Here is a 23,816-nt window from a genome sequence, read left to right as displayed (position 1 = left end):
ATCATGTTCTCAGGAAAGCAAGAGAATACAATTACGACGCCCATTGACAAGAAAATAACTAGGACAACAAAGCTACAAGATTATTAAACTGTTATGCAAGGCGTCTGTTTATCAGTGAAAAGCTGGGTTTTTACATGAATCGGGAATTGTGTTCATTCATTTGTTCGTTTACATGTTGACTGAGTGCACATGTATCTACGCCAGCGCACGCCGTGCCTCCACAGCGACGCATCCGCGTCCAACTCAGACGCCAGGCGGCTAGCAGTCTGATCTGTATATATGTAGGGGAAGAACAACTAGCATCCAAGAGCCGGCTCTCTTATCCACATTACTTTCTAGCTGTATTATCACGTGATTATTGCAACGGGAAGCTGAAACTTACGCAGACCACGTGGTTCAAGCCACATGATATAATGAATGGATGATTGAAGTACCGTGTTACTTGCCTTGTCCCCTAGGTTAGGCACAAAGATAGATGCGGATGTACTTGAAAAAATACCAATGTGAATGTGTTTAACTTGATGGGGTAGTGGTAGAGTTAATTAGACTAGTGCTTTGCAGAAAGAATTGGCTGGAAGGATGTTTTCTAACACCATCAATTCAGGCTTTACCAAAGGGGAATAGTAGGATGCTACATGGCTGAGCCAAACTAAGATTAACGTACTCCCTCCGTTCCTAAATATAATTCTTTGTAGTGATCCCACTATGGACTATATACGGAGCACTCTAAGATGCATCTATATACATCCGTATGTGGTCTATAGTGGAATCTCTATAAAGACTTATATGTAGGAATGGAGGGAGAGTATCATTATTCTTAGCTTCATGGGGTGGCAGAGTTGCTAGTGCACTTCTATAGTTAACAATGATAAAGCTAGTTAATCTACATTATCACAACATGGGGCATCTCTGATGAGTGGAAATCGTCACATCTGACGGCTTTACCATCCTTCAAACGATGAAATATGTCACTAGTTGCTTGATCCACAAGGGCGCTTTGGAAAACCGCATATGTTAGGCGCTGACGGTGGCTTTCAGATCAATGATATGGCTCATCCTATGTGGATTTTTGTGAAGTACTCATGAGAGATCAAACTATCTAATCGGGTATATCTTTCGACTCAAGTGTGCATGGGTGATCTACACGCTAGTAATACGCCTGACGAAATGATGTTCTGAAATTCTAATATGTGCATTTTGCATCATAATTTTAGAAGATAAATTGCTCAATCACTATGTTAATTCGATCACCTTTGTCCTATTTTATCTTGATATTCTCTCTTATCGTAGAATTAGACCGGTAGGGGACTGGAAATTGGAAAATTTACCCAAAAATACTTATTCAGAACGAGGAAAAATAATAAAAAGATTGGAGGGTTTTCAAGGAAAAGAAGGCCAAAGCACAAATGTCATAGCGGGGAGCAACTTAGACTAGTGTCATGCATATGATAATAGTCTGTGTTACTACCTTCATAGTGGGTAGTAACATATATGTGGTATCATGCAAGATTTTATTTATTAGATGCTTACTCATCTTTCCGTGGGGTGTGTGATTAGTGTTATTTTGAAACTCGTCACACCTAAGATTAGACCGGGTTATTTGATAAAAACCGAGATATCCGTTCCAATATTGTTAATAATGACTAATGAATGCAAATGAGCGGAGTGAGACACGAGCAGGGCGATTGCTTGGTTGGGTGAGAGAGACGAGGAGGCGACGAGACGGAGAGATACGAGAGAGAGGAGTGGTGGAGTGGAGGCGGCTGGCCTATTGAATCAGCAGCGGCGATTTGACTACTTGGCGCAGGAGGCTGACATGTGCGCTTGAGACAACTACCCTGGCACGTGGGGCCACGATGGAGCGCAGGGTGATTTTAATAAAGGCCAGGGGATTTCCCGCAGAAGAGATGTGCCATGCGGCGGCGGCGACGAGCGGCACGAGCAGGGCAGTTGCTTGGTTGGGTTAGAGAGACAAGGAGGTGACACAAGAGAGAGAGAGAGAGAGGAGTGGTGAAGTGGAGACGGCTGGTCTATTAAATAAGGCAGCTGCGACTTGCCTATTCGGCGTGGGAGGCCAACATGTGGGCTCTAGACTACGACCCTGGCACGTGGGGCCACGGTGGAGCGTAGATTGATTTCCAAAAAAGCGAGAGGGTTCTCGGCAAAAGAGTCGTGCCACGCAGGGCACCAGAGCGATCGACCGTCGAAGGGACCATTTATTATACCATTCACGTTATGTATCTATAATACCTAAATAATTCATCCTCACTATATTATTTCTTTTGACATGCAGCCTATCCACCTCAGCACAACCGCCACATCGGTATTTTTTGATTGACTTACATATGGGACCAACCACTACAACACCCCTGCCACATAAGCATCACTTACTTGCTAAGGACCCACCACAACTTCTGGATGAATTTCTTCGTTCATTCCTATTATTCCAACTCATGCTTTGCTATTCTACTCTTTCATTACAAGATCTGATCTGAAATTTATTCACTGATGTGGAATCATGAGCATTTGGCATTTGATAAGGTATTGGGTTTGCCCAATCTCTTCATTGTTATCTCAGAGGATTGATATAGCAGGTATTGCAAAAAATGAAACCGTGACTTATAGGACCAAGAATCCAGTACGGTGCTCATTTAATGATTTATACTTGATATTTCCAAGGCAAAAAATACAACGACTACTTAATTCGTTTACACATCAGACCAGTATAGTTTGATTTGATATTATGTGCACACCTACAATTTACTAAGCAGAAGCTAAGAGGAGATTGTGTCTGGTAGTAAACTTTAAACATTGATATGGGATAGAGCGTTATAGCTAGATAGTTTGATTGACTGTAGTCAATTTGCTTTAGTATCCATGCTCTTTGTAGCCTTAAACTCTTCTTCCAAGGGATTTGTTCCTCTATTATTCATGTCAGCACCGTTGACATCCTACTTTGTACACAATATCTCATATTTCTTTTCGGTTTGTTTCCTCCAATTAGGAAACGTTAGCATATCCTTTTCTAAAAAAGGTAACATTAGCATATACACCTATGGCCGGCTATCTTACAATGATTTTCTGCACCTTTTCTGGGCATCCATGAGGGGCGACTCCGGCCACATTTGAGCTGCCTAATATGCACAAAAGATGCAAAAGGTGTCTTGGTTTTCCATCATGCTACAATTATGAGTAGTATGCAAATGATATGGCTCCACGCTTTGAACAGAAAACAAGCAAGATGGATATGACGATGCTAGCACATGCTCAGATGCATAATAACTTTCGCCATCTCATGATCTGCATACACATACAGTCAGATGAAACAGTAAACATAGTTTAGGTTATACTTTAAGGTTCCTAAATGAAGATTTCTATGAAACTAGCTAATACCTTCTACACTATAGTATACCAAATGCTAGGTACAACAAGGCAGTATGCCACTTATGTAGTAGTTGTGCCGTATCAAATTGGGGGTGATTCAGTCCTCAAGCACATGTGTACCTTCACTTTATTATTGTCTTCCCTTTATTTACTTAGTGTTGGACATTGTTCCGGTAAAACAAGTGATTTGTTCCATAGTGTTTATGTTCTTTCTAAACCTATCTTTAACATGATAGTGATATTCTTATGCAAGTATGGGTTGGACGTTAGCCATTTATTTTGTGCCTAAAACATCCAATACCATCATATTTAACTCCATAGTTTTACAGTTATATTCTTAACATCATGCCATACAAAATTCACGCAGCAACGCGCGTGGCATTATCTAGTTTTCATGTATAGGGATCATATTATAGTGTTTCTTGAGTTAGGGTACCAAATTGTTACGCGTCAAAGAGTTCAAGGACAGAACGTATAAATTTTTCTTCCCACTTGCTGTTGCCGAAGCTACAAGTACTCCGGCGATCACCTGCCTAACACAACACAGGTTGTTTGGCATCTCAAACACACGAGGGAGAGGGATCGTTTTTGTGGCGCACAACTCTTCTGATATTCTTCCACTTTTATTCTTTGCAAACAAGTTGCCCAAAAGAGAAGCATTTATACAATTTAAAAAAGGAAAAAAGAAAAACGGTTTTTTTAGATCACGGGCGACAAATTTTTGTTAAGACTCAATTGAAGCCAATAAACGTTGATTTGATCTTGATATCGGTGCAAAATTTTACATTGCAAAAAGAGAAAAGTATGTTTTTGGTCCCTCAAGTTCATCAAAAGTCTACATCTAGTCCCTCAAGAATTTTCGGGCGATATTTGGTCCCTCAAGTCTCAATATCGGGCAAGTTTCATCCAAAACCAGATTTGAGTGAAAAAGCGGCCACGTGGCAGCGGTTTTGGCTCTCACCCACGAACAAGGTGTCCTTCATCCCTGGATTGCTGAAGACCGCGTCGTCTTGTTGGCTACGGTGGTTACTGCTGTATCCTCTCCAATGAGAAGGCGGTGAGGAGATTGACTGATGGAGGGCATAGAAGGGCCTGAGGTGGTTGTCGTCGTAGGCCACTGGAGTTGCCCGTTTTGGAGCCTTGCCCAGGGAGGAGGAAAGGGGGGTAGCCTGCCTAGTGCTCGCAGGTAGCCGAGGTGACCTCGCCGTCAGCCTCGATCTGCACGACCCTGGCGAGAACATACTAGGACAAGCCCCGGCGCCACTGGTAGAGTGTTGGGTGCGCTCGCCGGCATCATTGGTGTAAGAGCAAGTTTCCCTCTAGCCTCAATCCGTGCAGCCCCGAAGCCGTCAATCTCGATCTGTGTGGCCCCGACACCGTCAATCTCGAACCGCGCCGCCCCAGTAGAGACGTGGAGAACAAGGTCAGGGGTAGGTGGTTGATCTCGGGTCCGCCAGTGGGTCGATGGAGCGGGGCCGTGGCTCTGGTCGTTGGCACCCTCAGGCCTCAGCCACGAGATCTTGGTGGTGGGGAGTGGGTGGCCGGATGGGGCTGCGCGCTGAAGTGTGTGGGGAGGGTTGGGGGTTGAAGGTGGTATGAAGACTGGCATGGCCATGGCGGCGGTGGGAGGTAGCCGGTGATGTTGGTCTGCTGGCTGTTTGTTGATGCTAACCGCTGGTGTGCTGCATGTTGCTCCTGTATTCCCCTGAGAGAGAGAGATTTTGTCTTTGACTGCTTATGTGGCTAGTGGGATAAAAAACCAGTGACACGTCAGCCTCAATACATTCTGCTCCGGTTTTGGACCAAAGTTATTTGGTTTTGAGACTTGAGGGATCAAATGCCGACTCTTGGTGAACTTGGGGGACCAAAATCATACAGTAGTTTTCTCTTGCAAAAATAAGCAATACATAATATTCGCACTAGATGAACAAAATAATACAACATAGTGAACATTTTGTAAGATATACATATACTACGTGGACAAATTTATAAAATCGACTAGGACTTAAGAAAAGAAAAGACTCACTCGAGGGTGACTTAGACAGACGTGCACGCGGTTAGGAAAAGAAAGGCACTCTCCGATACGCATTTTGGGATTAATTACCCTTGTCAGGTTCATAGTAGGATTTGACTGCATACACGGCCTGCACGATATCAGCGACAAGGAGCAAGGTTGCGGTGAGGAGGCCAAGGAGCGTCCATGGGCTCCTGAGGTACTTGCTCCTGAGGTTGGCCCATGACTCATATAGAAAGACGTGCACGCGGTTCCTATGGCGGTTGCAGCGGTAGTGGTGCTCCACTGCCGTGCGCACGTGGGACAGCTGCCTCTCCCAGTTCTGTGACACGTCCGTGGTGAGGCGGTTGAAGAGTCTCACCACGGCGTCGTCGTCCACAAGGTTGTGCTCTAGGATCCCTTTCCTCACCAGCAGGCGCACGTCATGGGTTGAGTCGACGAAGTCCTTGACGAACAACACGTATGCCGTCATGTCGTCGTGGGTGCCGGCGTGGATCGCCTCGAACGCCATCATGTTGAGGACCCTGTAGACGGTGGAGTCGTCCAGCAGGACACTGGGCATGTAGAGCCTCCCGTTGTTCAGATCGATGTCGTCAATGCAGCTCGTCCCGCTAGGCAGGAACCGGATTCCTGCCTTGTACAGGGTCCACGCAGATCTAGGCACCGCTCTCCCCAGGCGAACGATGTTGACCTCCTTTGTTGTCGGTGTCGTCGGCATGCCTCTGTGAAGAACCTTTCTATTACTATTCCTCTGACTTTTGCGCTTGAGTAGGCTCGTCCGGTAGATATCAAGCGGGTGGAGTCCCAGGACGGTCTCTTTAGGGGCATCTTCCCTTTCCAGGAACTTGAGCACCATGGAGTTTATGGAAGCTGCGCTCTGCATGCATGCATGCACCATCATCGATGTCCATACATAGGAAAATTAAAGGGCCCGCTAGCAGTCAGTAACCTACGTACCGGAGATGTGCCATCCTCCGCGGCGACTATCCTCTCAAGCAACCTCAGTGGCAGCTGGTTCTCGACCATGAGCATGTCGCGCTGGACGAAGGGCTTGATCTGCTGGATGCCGTCCCAGCTGAAGACGGGGTCGCTGTGCGCGTAGTCCTTGGGAATGGACCGCTTCCCTGCGGCGGCCCTCATCACCTCCAGCAGGAAGCAGCCATCACCGATCATCATCTCTAGAAACTTGCCCCTGTTCTTCTGGCCACGCCACTCGTCGCCCAGGTCCATGTAGGAGTCCTCCAGCTCGTCCGCCACCTCATCCACGGCGGCAACGAGCTCGGCAAGGGTAGTCTTGCAGCTGTCCCGGCGGACGAGGTGACGGACGGCCCTCAGCTTGTGCATCTCCATGGGTTTCAGCTCCACGTCATCGTGGTGGAATGGGCCTAGAGAGACCGTCCGCGGCTTGTATACGCTGCGAGTTGCCGCAATGCCGCCGGTAGTGAAAAGAAAAAACAGCAGCAGAGATTGTTGCTATGTACGGCGGGTGGTTGATGTGGCGTCCATACCTGCCATCGACCATCTTGAACCGCAATGGGACGCGGAAGATGCAGTGCCTCGGCCATCTCTCAACCTCGTCCGGCTGCTCCGCGTCGTCGAGCTTCTTCTCCAGGTCCACCACCCACGACATCCTGCAATCAAGTAAGTACGTACCTTGTTTATGCTTGTGAATGCTTGTACTGTATATGTAGGCCCGGGAAGAACCGGCTTTAATTTGTTATCCACATTCCTTTCTTGCTGTATTCTTGCCTTAAACACGCAGGCTTAGCTAGGTTACTTGCCTTGTCCCCTAGGTTAGGCATAAAGATAGTAGATGCAAATGAACTTGATTATATTACCATTAATTATGCTTAACTTCATTTAGACTAGTGCGTTTTGCAGAAAGCATTGGCCGGAAGGATGTTTTCTAGCACTGTCAACTCGTGCTTTAACAAATGACCCTGACTCGGCCAAACTAAAACTACGTACCATTATGCTTAACTTGAGGAGGTGGCAGAGTTGCTACTGCACTTTTACTTTTAACTAGGACAATGCCAATTGCAATGAACCAGGGTTGGCCGGATCAAAGAACTTGATAACGAGGGCAAGGGCCGCTGATAACAAAAGTGATGGATCAACTGAGGGTAGGGTTCTTGTAACATGCATCCCAAAATTTTCTAAATTTTCGAATTTACCTAAATAAGTAATAATGAGTGCTTTTCTTTCATCTTATTTGAATTTCAGTTGAATTTGGAACTTTTGAGAGTTCATTTGAATTTTAAAAAGAGAGGGGATAAAATGACTTTCTCAAAATGCCTCAATTGGTTTTTTTTGTTGCATTTGAAATTTTATTTGTCTTTCGAATATTCAAATAATTTCCAATTTAAATCAAAAAAATAAGAGAATATAATAGGACATCTTCAAATATAAAATAATTGAGAAATAAATTTAATATGTATTTGGAGTCGCATAATTTTTTTTGACATTTCATAAACCCTACAAATAATTTAGGAAATTATTATTATTGCCTGAATTGGTTTTATTAAATATTTACAAAAATATGTAAAAACAAAGTTGAGTTTGAGCTGGTGTAAATGTTCACTAAGCTCTATATAACTACACTTATTTTTTTGAAATTTCTTGTAGTTTTAGAACTTAATTTGGACAAGAATTTGAGCCAAATTAATTTGCTTTAGTAAAAAAAAGGAAACTTTTTAAACCAGGACAAACATTGTCAGGCCTAGCCGCACACGAAGCACCCCACTAAGCATTTCGGGCTATGATTATTTGTTTCAGACTGCGCAACCAAAGCTAACAAGCTCCGCCTATTTTCCAGGATGGAATGGATAGATTGTTTTCCTAAAGTGATTTATTGCAGCGTGTGTACAGCAGAGCAAGTTAAGGCACTGCACTTTATTTACTCACTACTGCAGTATACATATGGCTGTGTGCAGAAGCCAGGGTAATCCTCTTTTTCGAACAAAAATACAGTATTAAACCCATTAACAGTCGCACAAGAGGCGAGCTCTCGTGATGGCCACGTAGGCACTGGACCCCGCGAGGACCGCCCCATCTCTCTCGTCGTCACCCCGCACCCCGTTCCCCAAATTCTTCTCCTCTCCCTCGTTTGCCGCCGCCAGCACTCATCGGCGCCCTCCCCACAGCCGTCGCCACCGCCGCAGCCACCAGCGTCCTCCCTCATAGCCTGCGCCCCACCCCTTCTCTCCTCCCATTATCCCGACCACCAGGCGACCTCCTCGCCTCCACTTCGCCTCAGATCAAGAAGCAGGTCGAGATCCACGGCCACGGAGGCGTGAGCGCCTCGATTTAGGTTTAAGCCGCGTGACGAGGGTGCTCTCTGCAGCGCTAACCCAAGTGCCGACGCCACGGACAAGGTGCCCTCTCCGTCACTTCCCTCTCTGTATTTTTGATTTGGAGTTGGTGCTCTGTTCCTGTTCGTGAAGCGCCCTCTCTTCTCTGCTGCAAGGTTCGTGAAGCATCTTTGCTCGTGAAAACCGAGCAGGCAGGAGGTACGAATATCTCCTCTCGTCTGGTTTTCTTCATCCCCGTATGTGATGGGTGCCATCTGCTTTTGTGCATGTTTCATGGAGAGGAGAAGCTGCTCCGATCCCATCTGCTGAAGGAGGATGCCCACCATCCAAGGTGCTCAACATCACCGCCATCTGTTGCCTGCCAAGGTAACCTCTATAATCTGTTCTGTTGCCAGAAAGTTCGGGACTAAGTTTGTATTGTGTAGCTTCTCCCTGTTGCTTCTTGCACTGAAAAAGGAAGATAATGCTTTGAACAAAACAGCCATCTGTAGTTCAGTCAGCTTCAATGCAATGCATGGGTGGTGTCGCAACCAAAGAAAGTTCCAGAACAATATAAAGGCCTGAAAGATCAAAGTAATTACCCTGGTAAGAAATACCAGGTAAGATCAGTTTACTTGCGCAAGATCAAAATAAAATGAATCAAAGCAAGGAGGGGTATCTTAATTAGCAAATCAATGAAGAAAATCATAGCTGTTCATGCTCACTGAATTCTTGAGTTCAGATCTCATAAGAAAGAAGCACACTGATAAAACTACATGTGCCCTTGTGAGTTCACTTATCACATAAGAAATGTACTGAATAAAATGTTTGTGTGAGTATAGATAACAGGAGTAATAATTTACCAAATACTTCGGGAGAGGATGCCCGGTTGGCTTGTCAAGCGAAACTATTTGTGCATCTGTAGATGATCTCCCATTTTCTGAGAGTGAACTGAACTGAACTACTTTGCAGAGCGGAGATGTCTGTCTGATAGGCAAAGCAGACATAGCAAAGCTTCTTGTACGTATTCGGGAGAGGATGCCTGTTGATGATCAGACTGGTAGCGCACGTTTACGGATACCAGTGGGCAGAACCGCAGAAGTCACAACATTGGACGCAAACGCAATCGGCAACGGCGACCAGACGTAGAGTGACCCAACGATTGGCGACGTCTGCAGTACTGGCCGAGTGATGGACGACTGACAAAGTGACGATTCAATTGATCTGATGGATTCAGGGATAGTTGGCTCGTCTGCCCGTTGGCCTGAAATCCCACTTCTGATCTTCTCTGAAACCAAAGGACGGACTGTTGGAGAAGCCCAAAGGCAGTACTGCCGGACCTAGGGGAAGGCGTTGCAGCTGGGTCGTCCAACATGGAGTGGGGCAACGCTTCTTGTAGCTGCCACCTCATCTATTATGGAGCCTGTATGATTTTAATTGGAGGGAAGATGGGTGTTTTCATCTGTGGCGTAGTACCTGGCGTTCATCTTCAGGGCACAGCATGGCTGGTTCTGGTGCCGGCGAGTTGACGCTCGAACGCCGTCCAATTATTAGATATCGAGGAGTTACGATCGGGGATCGCCGGCGGCGCATGCTCTCGCCTGTCTCGCTCAAGGACTGCAGAGATGGAGAGTCTATGTTGGGCTGCTCCAGCAGCAACGGGGAAAACCACCTCCTTCATCTCCACGCCTCTGGATTTTGTTTTCAGGATGCTCATCCGATAGACCTCGAGCGGGTGGAGTCCCAGAGCGGTCCCTTCCGGGACATCTTTCCCTTCCAGGAACTTGAGCACCATGGAGTTTATCAAAGCCGCGTTCTGCATGCATGTTCATCTATCATCATCGATGTTCATACAGACCATCAGGCAAATTAAACGGCCTGTCAGACCAGGTGTCTATCGTATCTACAGAGTTACAATGATACTATACCCTAGCAGTCAGTAACCTACATACCGGAGATGTGCCGCTCTCTGCGGCGACTATCTTCTCAAGCAACCTGAGTGGCAGCTGGTTTTCGACCAGGAGCATGTCACGCTGGATGAATGGCTTGAATTGCTGGATGCCGTGCGAGCTGAAGACGGTGTCGCCGACCGCATAGTCCTTGGGAATGTACATCCCCCCTAAGGCTGTCGTCGTCACCTCCAGCAGGAAGCAGCCATCAGTAATCATCACCTCGAGGAACTTACCCCTGTTCTCCTCACCCCGCCACTCGTCTCCCAGGTCCATGTAGGCGTCCTCCAGCTCCTCGGTCACCTCCTCAACTGTGGCGATGATGTCGTCAAGGGTGGTCTTGCAGCTGTCCCGGCAGAGGAGGTGATGGATGGCCCTCAGCTTGTGCTCCTCCATGGGTCTCAGCTCCTCGTCGCCATGGTGGAATGGGCCCAAAGACACTGTTTGCGGCTTGTAGATGCTGCCAATCAAATTTGCCCATAAAAACACACCAGCAGCGGCCATGCCCATGATTATAGCTACGAGGTATACGTACGATGCGGGTGGTGAAGCGTGCCTCTTAAGTAAGTTCATCAATTACCTGTCGTCGACCATCATGAGGCGCGATGGGACGCGGAAGATGCAGTGCTTGGGCCATTTCTCCACCTTCACCAGCGGCTCAGCATCCTCGAGCTTCTTCTTCATGTCCACCACCCACGACATCCTGGCCAGTCTGCAATCCTTGTTTAACTAACATAGCTTAGCTACGATCCCCGTGTATATATATGTACAGGGGAAGAACAGCTAGCAAGACCGGATTTCGATCTTATCAACATCCCTTGCTCCCTGTATTATCACGTGGTTAAAGCGAGATAATATAATACTCCCTCCGTTCCCAAATAATTGTCTTTCTAGCCATCTCAAATAGACTACAACATACGAATGTATGTAGACATGTTTTAGAGTGTAGATTCACTCATTTTGCTCCGTATATACTCACTTGTTGGAATCTCTAAAATGACTTATATTTGGGAACGGAGGGAGTATAATGAATGTTTAAAGGGTGGTGTTACTTGCCAGGTAAGCTTAGCTTCGGCCTTTACCAAAAGGAGCCAAACTAATTAAGGCTTCGGACCATCATCATGCTTAACTTCAGGTATGGTAGTGGTGGTAGAGCTGCTATATATAATGCACTTTAATTTACAATTAACAATGCTAAAGCTAGTTAACCCTTTAAACATTTACAATTAACAATGTCCGTAATAGTACGTGCCGAGTGACACTACAGGCAAAACATATTTTGCCTCTGTGTTTTTCGATTCGATATACCGAGCTCTACAATCTGACGGCTGTTAACTGGCTTTAACAGATGGATTCGTGTCGGACTGATAGAATCGTGGCCCGACAAATCCGAGTTGTTCCCCTTTTTATAATTCCAGTACAACTCGGATTTGTCGGACAGTGGAGTACCTTAGCTTGGTAGGACTCGGATTGATTGAGGTGTTCCCCTTTTTATATATGGGCAGCGCAAAGACAACGTCTCTTCTCTTTGTACTCGCTATTAAGGAAGACCGGTGGAAAACAGCCGAGGGTTGTTGGTGCAGTGACATTGGTCATATACAAATCATCAAGGAAATTCTTCCATGGCAGACAAGGAGGCCGTCTTCGGAGACGAGTTCGTGGCTGACGAGATCCTCGCCCGTCTGCCGTCCCGCTGCGCCGTGCGCTGCGTCGTCCTTTCCAAGCGCTTCCGGCAACTCCTCAGAAGCTCGCACTTCTGGCTTCGCCACCAGCGTCTCGGCGCGCCAGGCCTACAACTCCCGCATGCTGCTTGCTTCTACAAAGATGAGTTCCCTGGTAGGACCTTCTACTTCCAGGTTGTCGGCCCCGCGTTGGCCACCTTGAAGCACACCGTCAACGTCGAGCATTGGTGGGAATACGTCAACACCTGCAACGGGCTAGCCCTCCTCGCCGATCAAGAGGAAGGGCAGCAGTCCTCCGTCCACGGTGTTGTTTTCAACCCGGCCACTAAGGAGGAGGTACGCCTGTCCGTGCCATTGCCTCCGCCCGCTGGCAGCGAGGGCGAGAGCCACCCGCACCGCAGCTTCTTAGGGTTTTCGTACGCGCCATCGAGCAAGGTCTACAAGGCTCTCATCTGTGAGGTGGACCGCCATGGCACAAGGTTGATGGTGGTATCATTGGGATGCCAGCAAGAGCCGAGGACCTTGTTCTCATACGACGAGGTGCCGTTTTGGCCACAATGTCTACACATGGGTGATGGCAAAATCTACATCCTTATAGATAACATGAACGTGTTCAAGCACTACCCGTGGTTTGTGCTTGCTTTCGACGCCGATGACGAGATCATCACCAGAATTGATCTCCCAAAGGAGTCACACACATTCAACCGTATGCTGGTGGTTTGTGGCCGCCCGTGCATCTACGAGAACAAGGGCCAAGACACGGTGCTATGGTTACTCACCCCGGATCACAGGTGAGAGCGGCGCTACATCTTGGTCAAGCAAAGCTCTTATTGTTTGTCAGCCGCCTTGGACTGCGGAGGTGGCCTCCTGTTTGCAAAGTTCGCCTGTGGTGCCTACTTGTACAACCTCAAGGTCGGCGAGACAGTTGGAGAAGAGGAACAGGGAGGCGGTACAAGGCTCACGGCTGTCGGCTCAATGAGAATCCAATATGAAATCCCAGAGTCATTCAAATATACCACTTTTGAGACAAATCTGTGGGATTACCATCCGACACTCATATCACCAGCGAGCATCTTTGGCGATGCTGCCTTGATCTCATGCCATTGTGAAATCAGTGATGCTGCACCCAACCATGAGTTGGCTGGGACATTTGTGGAGATGACACACAAGTTGATCATAGATCCGGCGATGCAGATGCTCTCTAGCATCTAGATCAGCAGGCGCCTCATCTGGTCAGCCAGAGTGATGACGAGTGACGTTGTCCGCCATTGGCAGAAGGCAGGCTGAGCGCGACACGATGAACAAGTGGAGAATTGTAGATAGGAGCAGCTGGGAGGGACAGAGAATGTATCCGGCGCACCCGCACTTGTGGTGCTACCGGTGCACCGGATGACATAGAACATTTCAAAAAATCTGAAAAACCACTAGCACATTCATGACATCACAAAATCAAAATTTGAAACATTTTTTGAGATACAAAAATGTCAAATTTAACATCTGTACGATGATGGCCAAATCGAAAGCCCAAGTTATGTTATGTACTTGTTAGTGTTGAGTTTATCATTTTTGTTTTTCGAATTATCTTTTGAGTTTTGGCTTGAAAATTTATGACAACCTACATCGATGTTGTGTGAATGTTCTAATTTTTTTAGAGATTTTTGAACATTTTAAAAACGCAATGTGAGTTCGGTGCACCAGTAACACCACAAGCTCCGGTGCACGAGATATTTTCCCTAGGGACATATCTAAGATACGAAAAGTCAAAATTGCATATCCATATGTAATTTCGTTCAAATTGAGTTGTCGCAAGACATAGCAAAGTGCCATGAAACACAAATCTAAATAACGTTGAAGAGTCAATGTCAAGTTGAAATCTTTGAACTGTCTTTTGAATTCATCGGTTTCTTTATCGAGATATCTATAGATTTTTACATAAGTGTTTAGCGGCAGATGCTAAGCAACTCGCGTGAAGTAGGACGATGAATAATTGCAGTTTAAGCTTGTGGTGTTACCTAGCAAGACAAACGTAAGTAAAAGTATTACCTCGATCCGTGCGTGTGTGGAACACCTAACAGTTCAAACAAAACAGAATGTATGACCTTCTAACTTGCAGTAATCAAATTACGTCTGGTGCGCAAACGTGAGCATGGAGACATAGATCATACGCTCCCCAAACATCAGTTTGAAGAGTTTTCTCTTACCAACGAAACAGTTTTTTTATATTTGGATCGAAAATTGTACTAATAGGTAATGAAGCTGAGCATTTTTCTGTAAATCTAGACAAGTGAGATTGTTCAGGTATAAACCAAGATTGCAGGCGTTCTGGCTTGTTACTAAATAACAGCGTTACGTGCAGATGAGTGATACTATAGTGCCTCCCGAATAATCCAAAGACTAGAACCATTGAGGAAATAGAGATGAACTGAATCTTTCCCTTGAAGATTCCCATCAAAACATTTGTAAGAATATGAAAACTGAGATGTATCCTTTTCACTACTCCCTCCCATTCAGCAAAATGAAAATCTGCTGGCAGCAGTAAACAATACCAGCGTAGCCAGCTGGAGTAAGATTAAGAGTCGCTCCCAAAATCGAATGGTGAGGATGAGGATCTTATATATGGTTTGGTGGTGGAATAAAAGAGTAGTAAAAGTAAAATGCATCAATATGTCGGAAAATAGAGGAGGTAAGATTTGTACATGGTGGCTGTAGATGCTGTAACCATCCCGTGCTTCTGCTTGTCGAGGGCATCCCATTGGCGGTGGGCCCTTGAGCATTATCTACATAAAAAATGCCGAGAAGTGCTATATGGACGATAGCTTCTCCTAATCCAACAAGGAAGGGAGGGAGTCCTACTCCCGATGGAAGAGGCGGCCGGCCAGGAGAAGGCGCGCCAGGAGGAGTCCTACTCCCGCCAGGAGTAGGACTCCTCCTGGCCGGCCGCCTCTCCCCCGTTGCTCCTTTATATACGGGGGTAGGGGGCACCCCACAGACACAACAATTGATCATTGATCTTTTAGCCGTGTGCGGTGCCCCCCTCCATCATAGTCCACCTCGATAATATCATAGCGGTGCTTAGGTGAAACCCTGCGTCGGTAGATAATCATCATCGTCACCACGCCATCGTGCTGACGAAACTCTCCCTCAACACTCGGCTGGATCGGAGTTCGAGGGACGTCATCGAGCTGAACGTGTGCTGAACTCGGAGGTGCCGTGCGTTCGGCACTTGATCGGTCGGATCGTGAAGACGTACGACTACATCAATCGCGTTGTGCTAACGCTTCCGCTTTCGGTCTACGAGGGTACGTGGACACACTCTCCCCTCTCGTTGCTATGCATCATCATGATCTTGCGTGTGCGTAGGAATTTTTTTGAAATTACTACGTTCCCCAACATGAATATCATCGTCCTATATATCAATCTTTACCTCTCAATCATTTTGAGACTCCTCGTCATGTCCGTGATATCACTCGGGACTCTGAACTACATTCGTTCACCAAATCATATAACTCATAAAACACTACATCGTCAACAAACAGCGTGCGGACCCTACGGGTTCAAGAACTATGTAGACATGACCGAAACACCTCCCCGGTCAATAACCAATAGCGGAACGTAGATGCCCATATTGGTTCCTACATATTCTACGAAGATCTTTATTATTTGAACCGTTATGACAACATACGTAATTCCTTTTGTCCATCGGTATGTTACCTGTCCGAGATTCGATCGTCGGTATCTTCATACCTAGTTCAATCTCGTTACCGGCAAGTCTCTTTACTCATTCCGTGATACATCATCCCGTAACTAACTTATTAGTCATTTGCTTGCAAGGCTTCTTATGATGTGTATTACCGAGAGGGCCCAGAGATACCTTTTCGATACCCGGAGTGACAAATCCTAATCTCGATCTATGCCAACTCAACTAACACCTTCGAAGATAACTATAGAGCATCTTTACGATCACCCAGTTATGATGTCATGTTTGATAGCACACAAGGTATTCCTCCGGTATCCGGGAGTTGCATAATCTCATAAACGAAGAAATATGTATTTGACATGAAGAAAGTAGTAGCAATAAACTGAACGATCAATATGCTAAGCTAATGGATGAGTCTTGTCCATCACATTATTCTCCTAATGATGTGATCCCGTTATCAAATGACAACACATGTCTATGGTTAGGAAACCTTAACCATCTTTGATCAACGAGCTAGTCTAGTAGAGGCTTACTAGGGACACGGTATTTGTTTATGTATTCACACATGTATTTAAGTTTCCGATCAATACAATTCTAGCATAAATAATAAATCTTTATTATGAATAAGGAAATATAAAATAATAATTTTATTCTTGCCTCTAGGGCATATTTCTTCTGTCTCCCACTTGCACTAGAGTCAATAATCTAGTTCACATCGTCATGTGATTAACACACATAGTTCACATTGTTATGTGACTAACACCCAAATAGTTTACTAGAGTCAATAATCTAGTTTAAATCGCCATGTGATTAACACCCAAAGAGTTTACTAGATTGTGATCATGTTTTGCTTGTCAGAGATGTTTTTAGTCAACAGGTCTGCAACATTCAGATCCGTTTGTATTTTGCAAATTTCTATGTCTATAATACTTTGCATGAAGCTACTCTAGCTAATTGCTCTCACGTTCAATACGTATCCAAAAACATAAAGACACAAAGAATTTAGAATAAAAAACAAAAGACACAAAGAAAAACCAAAAAATAAAAACCAAAAAAGAATAAAATAAACCAAAGCAAAAGGAAATAAAAAAACTAAAGAAACAAATGAAAAAACCCGCAGAAGAAAAAAACAAATGAATACATTTTTTTTTTTGAGAAAACCCGGCTTGGCTCCTTCAAGTGCGTCTTGCCCCGCCTAGTAATCACGTCCTGGACCTCACCATAGTGGCTAGCAGCGGGAGCGATATATTTCTGGAGACATCTCTTTCGTGTCGCTGAATGCAAGAAATAGTCGTCGCGGACCTAATATATCTTCGTACGGACAATACATACAGTGAGCGGGCCAACGCAGCAGGGCAACGAAAGCAGCAGCGGCCTGGAATCCCAAGCCAACGGAGCTCGTGTCGGGCAGCAGGGGTGAGCCAGCGGTTTTGTGTGTGGCTTCAACGTGTATAAACTCACATGAGATGAGACTTTGCGTAACACTAAGAAGCCAGGAAGTCTAGCTTTAAATCCCACGCGTGCTGGCCATGTTATAAGTAGCATCAAGGTTGTTGCACGTGGAGATGAGAGCATCTACAACCACCGCAAGTACCAAATTTTGGTCAATGACACAAAATTGTTTCTACACAATACAATGGGATGCATCTAAACCGAACACTCAGACACATACTAGCTTCATGCCACGTCTTACGTACCTAAGCACATGTCATCGGAGTACCAAAAATTGACATGCTCCATTAATTACGAACGAAACAATGACCAAAGAAGTTCATCCACGGCCGGCCTTGTCCTTGCCTTTGCCTTTCCCGTCGTCCTTGTGGCACTAGCGGTCGAAGACGCAGAGCGGATCGAGAGGTGGATCTGCTCACTATCGGAGCTGTCTGATCCACCGCCGTCATCGTCTTTGTCCTACTTGGGGAGCAGTCCAACCATGACACGGTCCAATCTCCGCGTCACGAGCTGTCGTGGTCGCCTGCACCGCGAGGGCGGTGGCCGCCTCCGCTTAAAGCCATGCCCAAAGCCTCGCGTGGCGGCCACACCGAGCCTCCTTTACAGATCCGCGGTTGGTCATGGAGGCTCAAATGGCCTCTGTTTCGGCGCCCGACGCCGCGGGGACTAGGTGCCACCTAAAAGGTTCTGTTGGCATGGCGAGGTTGCGCCAAGCGTTCGTCGTGATAGCTGTCGGCGACGCGTTGCAAGATTCGCAAGCCCCTGATCCGACTGCCAGTTGGGCAACGATTCCCGCCGGCTCACGGAAGACCACAGGAGGGCGCACTCCTCCTGGGAGCGGTGGAGAGTAGCAGGGACGGCCATATGCTCATCGGGGCTGTTGGCTGCAAGGGATGAGCTCCTAGTCCTTCGATCCGGACATGTTGGAGTCGGATCCAGGCGCCACCATGGAGAACACCGGAGCTGGCCGGAGAGGAGCTTGGTAGTGTGGGAGGCGAGGGAAAATTACCAGACGTAGAATTAACGTTTTTGATGATGCGATAGAGACAAGAGAGTGCAAATACCGATGTTTATGTATAGTAATCAACAAGTAAAGGTGGTTGAGTTGGTTATTGGACTTACTTGCTGCATAATAGACCTAGGTTCAACTCCCCTTTTCAGCATAATTATTTCTTCTTCGTATTCTTTAAGGAATGCAGCGAAAAAATCGGTTTAGGGTTGGCACATGCGATTTTCAGCAGAAGGAAAAAAACATTCAGAACGTGTAGGAGGATGATAACGGGTGGAGAACGGTGGATCGAGTGGCTCGTACTAACGTTCCGAACAAAAATGCTACACTCATAGGTCCTTCCTTAAATTCTCTCAATGCCCCCCGGTTTTCATCCAGGTGAGGCCCCTCACACCCCATTAATCCAATCAAAACATGCCACTTGATAACCGGCGGCTGCCTTCAGAAAAGAGTATTCTGCACCCATTTTTCCAAAGGTGACTCTAGGCAAATAGATAAGCAAGAAGGAGATATCACGCGGCAGCGCTGCCTGCTGTTCGCGGGGAAGCCACTTCGCCTCTTGTTGCGCGGTGCGGAGGGCCGCCTTGGCCGTTGTCGACGGCGGCGGACTTGCCCTTGCCTGCAGTCTAGATTTTTGGCGGTTTGCGAGAAAAAGTGCGTCTGTACTATTGATCGGACCGATACATGACTGCGTTGGTGGCAGAGAAGAACACGTTGAAACCAGATGATCCAGACGTTTGCTCCAATTTTATTTAACGAAATTGCATACACTGATTTCAAATCAAGAAAAATCTTGTGCGCCTAAAAAAAGAAAAGAGCAAATCTTGTGCATAAGGGGCTGTTTGGTTTTAGGACTAACTTTGCCAAAGATTGCCACACCTAAGGTTAAGTAAGTTTGACCAACTTAGGTGAGTGTTTGGTTCAAACCACACCTTAGCAAGCCACACTTGAACCCCACATGGCATACATACAAAAAGTATGGCAAGATTTCCTTAGGCTTGCCAACTTGTGGCTCTTATTTTGATGAACTAACCTTAGTCAAGTTTGACAAAAATGTGTGACAAAATATGGCAATGCTAGTCCTAAAATCAAACAGCCCCAATATCTGCTGGTACTAGTATTATTTATGGTGGAGATTTTTTAACCCGTGAAAATGGGCATCACCGTCGTGGACTGGTCTGTACGGGACCGGAGCAAGCTGGAAGCGGGGCCCACATCGCCGGCGGCCCCACCAAAGAGCGAGCGAGCGAGCCAGCAGGCGACCACTGACTCTTCCGTCGTCCTCTTCCTCTTCCTCCCGTCACCTCACCTCACCTCGCCACCAATTAAGATTAAACAACGCCGGAGGGAGAGGGGAAACGAAAGAAAATAAAAGAAAAATCTGGCCTTGTCTTGCTCCTCCGGCCGGGCGATTCGGCTCCGGCGCCGCCAGGTGCTTCGCTTCGCTTCTCGCCCTGCTCCGGTCCTTCGCCGTCGTCCGTCCGTCCAAGGCTCCAAGAAAGCTAGGTAAGGAACCAAGGATCCATCTTTCTTTCCCCTGCCCTGCCGCCTGTTCATCCCCTCACCGGATTTCTCTTCTCCTCCCCTTTCTGCAGGCGCCATTCCTGGGCTCCGCCGCTCGATTTCCTCACCCACGCCACGCCAGGCCAGGACAGGACAGGTATCCCCTCCCATCCCCCAGATTTATCTGTTTACAGCCTCTCTGCCCTGACTTGACCACTAGTCCGGAGTAAAACCCATCCCCTTGTTGCTTATCTAGCCCGGATCCCATCAATTTTGCCTCGCTTATGCTGGCTGCGCTACACGCCCGTGATTTGCATCTACTACTAGTTACGTACTACTAATCCTGTGCTCCACCAATTACTCATCCATCATTTGGGTCATTTGGGTGGGTTGCCCACTGCTCCCTCCTCTAGCTGCAGATTTGCTTATAGTACTTACTAGTCACTACTAATCCTGACTGAATCATTTTACCTCACTTACTGACAAACATCTTGCTTGAGTTTCTTTCTCTCATTACCTACCTATCTCTAGTCTGTACTAGCACAACATTTAGTTACTCAACTTTTCCTATGTTTTTTTTCTTCTTCATTTTTTACAGGTCAAGTCAAGTGCTATATCAGGGACAATTTCAAGTGTTGAAGGTCACCACTAGCCCATTGGCTCGATGGGCGTCGAGGAGCAAGATGTGCAGCAACCGGACGGCGGTGGAAAGCCTGATACCGCCGCCAAGTCACCAACTCCGGAACACGGTCAGCAAAAACCGAGCAACCCCCGTGTATCAACCTGCAGCACTGACAAGGACGATGGCCTCGCTCTCTGCCGGGTGTGCCACTGCGTGGAGCCTGATCTGAGAGGCGAGTCTGCACTGGGTTTCTTAGGCATCGTACCGCCTTCTCCAGACCCCTCGCCCGACAAGGACCCAACCAATGACACCACCAAAACTTCCACCAGCAAGGATGCTCCCACGTTTCTCGAGTTCATAAGCCCCGAGGGGGAGATCTTCAAGTGCGCCACCGACATCGAATCAGGCCATTTGCAACCGCAAGACGACATCGTGAACCTCGGATGCTCTTGCAAGAACGAGCTCGCCCTCGCGCACTACGCGTGCGCGCTCAAGTGGTTCATCAGCCACGGGTCGACCGTGTGCGAGATTTGCGGAAATGTCGCTACAAACGTGAGGCCTGAGGACTTCAACATGGTGCTCGCGTCCTTGAAGGACTACGAAGCTCTGAGGGAAAGGACGTCTACCGGGGATCTGTCCTACTTGCACTACAGGGCGGATGCGTTCGTCGATCCGGTCGCCCTTGCAGCAGTACGGAGACAGCGGCTTTGCGAGATATCGTCATGGTTCAACCCTCACAATACACATTTCGTGTTTTCTGAGAGGCACAACGAAGAAGTGCCAGTCAGCCCAAGTAATAATTCTGTAGACTATAGTGTTACGGCTGCGAGGGCAGCACATGCGAGGCGGAAGTTCGGGAGTAGTGGAGCTTTTGTTGCTATCGCCCTGGGTTTTGTTCTTCTTGCATGGTTTGTTGCTCCACATGTTGGCAAGGTAATTAATCTACCCCTCAAAGCTTCATTCTTATTTCTGTCCATGCTGTGGCATTGCAAAGATAAAAATTGGTGCCACTCTTCTGGACAGGATCATTGGAAGTTCTTCTATTTTTTTGTCCACAAGTGCAGAACTGCAGATAGGCATACCTTATATTTGTGTCCAAGTAGTTTTAAATCTTGTGGTTCCTATCAACTTTATCTTGTGAATGTGGTTTGCATCTTAAAATTGCTGTACTGCACCAACTCATGCCATTCAATGCAGTGTAATGATAGACAAACCTTACATGTGTGTTCAAAGAATTACATACATACAATTATTTGGGACGAACATTCAGTTGCCCATCTATTCTAAGATGAACTGATGGCATTTCTAGAGACATAGGGAGCTGTTTTAATCTTGCACTTTCCCCCGACTTTATCTTCTGGATGTGGTGTGCATCTTAAAGTTATCAGTTCCCACTGCTGTTGTGCACTAATGCATACTTGTGTATGTAACGATAGGCCTCTTATGTTTTTTTTTTCTTTTCACAAAACGGAGCAGTAGAGTAACGGCCAGTGACATGTCAGAAGTTAATTTGTGTTGTATCTTCTTTATTAAAAAGTTGTGTGAGATCATGGCACTAAACTGTTTGTAGATCTAAGCTAAGCTAGTCTGAACTCTGAAGTACAGCCTATGACTCTAGGTTTTAAGCTCATCATGTTTGTAACTGCAAATGTTTCCATTTCTCTGTTATCGTGTATGGTGTTATCTGCTTGCATAAACAACATTCCTGTGGATTGAATATTGACCAGAAGTGTGATGCCTTTCCTCTTTTTTGGAATTTCTGTGCAGAGAGCTGCTGCGATCATTCTTCATATGCTTCTGGGAGGCCTCTGCTCACTGACTATAATAATATCACTAAGATTTGTTAGTAAGCTATGATTTTCTCAAACATACTTAATTGGCATGCTCTGAAATTTTACTGCCAGCACTTGTTCAGATGATACTTCCTCACTGTTTCCGCAATGGTGTGTAATTTGCGCCATCCTGGTACATTTGCAGGTCTTCCCGAGAATCCAGTTTGGGTCGATACGATGCTGGGCGATCCTGTTCGTGTCCTGGTTCCTCGTCTTCGGAGTGTGGGCCTCGCGAACCCGCACCGCCCGCCGCGCTTCGTGATGATATCGAGCGTGCCCTCAGTGAGTTGTCGTGAGGAATTAGGACCGCGCGTGGCAAGAGTAGCGTCCACGACAGCGTTAGGTACTGCACCCCCGTCTATATTCGCCGCTAGCTATAGCTATACCATGGACGTACTATTATTTTTTTGTAGCTGGAGTATGTAAGATGTACTAGATGTTTGGGCAAGAAAACATGGGGAGCTATGTTACCGAGTGTTGTGGGAAGCTGCTTTTGGTTTCAGACATGGCTGGTGTAGTACTGGGCTGGCCAGTGTTGCAAAACAATACAGTAATGTATATATTATATTTAGCTGTTTTTCTTGATTGAAAACATCCATAGCTGGTGGATCTTATTTTTTTTGAATTGAGGGGCATGCCCCCGATTTCATTTCATTGCATGAAAGGAAACCAATAAAACAGATCAAGTATTCTTCAAATTCCATCCAGCCCCCAGATGTCCTACCATGACATCCAGGCATCAGCAACTAGACAACCAAAAGAATAAAGCTTGCAACTAAGAGAAAAACTCCACACTTATCAGAAATGCATACCCAGGTGAGAGGTAACCACACAGGGCTCCTCTTCCCCACTCATCGCCACATACTCTTCAGGGAGGACAGAAATTCAGCTAACATTACAGACAGAATTACTAGCTGGTGGATCTTTCTTCACCAGAATAAGTGATTCGAATGAAGCTGGGCCTTTTTTATATGGTCTAAGGGACTGTTTGGTTTCCCTGGGATCTGCCTGTGGTTTGTTCTGTTTGGTTTGTGTCCTGACGGTTTCAACGCTGGCCTGGCCTGGCTTGAAGAACATGAGAACATCATTAGCCAAACAGCCCGAGACGTTCCTGTCGGCTACGAGGCGTCTTTATAAAATCTCAAGATGATATGTCGGCCTAGCCTCTTTGAAAGTGCTCATAAGGGGTAGGAGGTGCCAGTGTGCGCTTATATGGATGAGTGTACGCATGTGTACATGAACATTTGTATTTGTATTGTGTACAGAAAAGAAAAGTCAAAGGAACAAGCTGATTTATTTTACATCAACTATCGAAGATCAACTGTTGAAGATGCTCTCAACATGTTGGTCACATGGGAACAATCATGCTACGGTGAGAATGC

At 46.5% G+C, this 23,816-nt stretch overlaps 3 protein-coding genes and 1 long non-coding RNA gene across 7 annotated transcripts; 2 read left to right on the top strand and 2 right to left on the bottom strand.

Annotated features, from left to right (window-relative positions):
- Positions 1-5,263: 5,263 nt before the first annotated feature.
- LOC147988101 (UPF0481 protein At3g47200-like) lies at positions 5,264-7,049 on the bottom strand. Its single transcript, XM_087545624.1, has 3 exons — positions 6,907-7,049; positions 6,356-6,812; positions 5,264-6,275 (listed from the first exon to the last, which is right to left on the bottom strand). Exons 1-3 carry the CDS (start codon positions 7,026-7,028, stop codon positions 5,481-5,483), a joined length of 1,374 nt encoding a protein of 457 aa, XP_087401750.1. The 5' UTR covers positions 7,029-7,049; the 3' UTR covers positions 5,264-5,480.
- A 1,388-nt stretch (positions 7,050-8,437) lies between these two features.
- Positions 8,438-10,182, top strand: LOC147988100 (uncharacterized). 3 transcript variants are annotated; one of them, XR_015617802.1, is made up of 3 exons: positions 8,438-8,772; positions 8,865-9,075; positions 9,661-10,182. It is a non-coding gene; the product is annotated as an uncharacterized LOC147988100 (long non-coding RNA). The 3 variants fall into 3 exon arrangements; XR_015617801.1 differs by adding an exon at positions 9,191-9,294 and having other exon boundaries at positions 8,438-9,075; XR_015617800.1 differs by adding an exon at positions 9,191-9,308 and having other exon boundaries at positions 8,438-9,075.
- A 306-nt stretch (positions 10,183-10,488) lies between these two features.
- LOC147988099 (UPF0481 protein At3g47200-like) lies at positions 10,489-12,258 on the bottom strand. The gene is made up of 2 exons (XM_087545630.1): positions 11,218-12,258; positions 10,489-11,097 (listed from the first exon to the last, which is right to left on the bottom strand). The coding sequence occupies exons 1-2, from the start codon at positions 11,337-11,339 to the stop codon at positions 10,611-10,613; spliced, it is 609 nt and encodes a 202-aa protein (XP_087401756.1). The 5' UTR covers positions 11,340-12,258; the 3' UTR covers positions 10,489-10,610.
- Positions 12,259-19,714: 7,456 nt separating this feature from the next.
- Positions 19,715-23,032, top strand: LOC125540515 (uncharacterized). 2 transcript variants are annotated; one of them, XM_048704130.2, is made up of 5 exons: positions 19,715-19,983; positions 20,073-20,137; positions 20,579-21,535; positions 22,370-22,444; positions 22,580-23,032. In XM_048704130.2, exons 3-5 carry the CDS (start codon positions 20,645-20,647, stop codon positions 22,694-22,696), a joined length of 1,083 nt encoding a protein of 360 aa, XP_048560087.2. In that variant the 5' UTR covers positions 19,715-19,983; positions 20,073-20,137; positions 20,579-20,644; the 3' UTR covers positions 22,697-23,032. The 2 variants fall into 2 exon arrangements, with proteins under 2 accessions (XP_048560087.2, XP_048560085.2); XM_048704128.2 differs by having other exon boundaries at positions 19,716-19,983; positions 22,370-22,448.
- The last annotated feature ends 784 nt before the right edge of the window (positions 23,033-23,816 follow it).

Source organism: Triticum urartu, chromosome 2A (assembly GCF_056163025.1).
Source record: "Triticum urartu cultivar PI428250 chromosome 2A, HENAU_Tu73, whole genome shotgun sequence".
Lineage (NCBI taxonomy): Eukaryota > Viridiplantae > Streptophyta > Magnoliopsida > Poales > Poaceae > Triticum > Triticum urartu.
Note: the sequence above shows the minus strand (reverse complement) of the source record. Positions and strands in the feature narration are given on the sequence as shown.

What these genes read in the sequence shown, in the direction of transcription:
- LOC147988101 (XM_087545624.1), bottom strand. Translation starts at nt 7,028, where the DNA reads ATGTCGTGGGTGGTGGACCTGGAGAAGAAGCTCGACGACGCGGAGCAG. An exon ending in TTCAAGATGGTCGATGGCAG is followed by an intron (nt 6,813 to 6,906) that starts GTATGGACGCCA and finishes GGCAACTCGCAG; the next exon opens with CGTATACAAGCCGCGGACGG. An exon ending in CGGAGGATGGCACATCTCCG is followed by an intron (nt 6,276 to 6,355) that starts GTACGTAGGTTA and finishes GCATGCATGCAG; the next exon opens with AGCGCAGCTTCCATAAACTC.
- LOC147988099 (XM_087545630.1), bottom strand. Translation starts at nt 11,339, where the DNA reads ATGTCGTGGGTGGTGGACATGAAGAAGAAGCTCGAGGATGCTGAGCCG. An exon ending in CTCATGATGGTCGACGACAG is followed by an intron (nt 11,098 to 11,217) that starts GTAATTGATGAA and finishes TTTGATTGGCAG; the next exon opens with CATCTACAAGCCGCAAACAG.
- LOC125540515 (XM_048704128.2), top strand. Translation starts at nt 20,645, where the DNA reads ATGGGCGTCGAGGAGCAAGATGTGCAGCAACCGGACGGCGGTGGAAAG. An exon ending in TTGCTCCACATGTTGGCAAG is followed by an intron (nt 21,536 to 22,369) that starts GTAATTAATCTA and finishes ATTTCTGTGCAG; the next exon opens with AGAGCTGCTGCGATCATTCT. An exon ending in AATATCACTAAGATTTGTTA is followed by an intron (nt 22,449 to 22,579) that starts GTAAGCTATGAT and finishes GTACATTTGCAG; the next exon opens with GTCTTCCCGAGAATCCAGTT.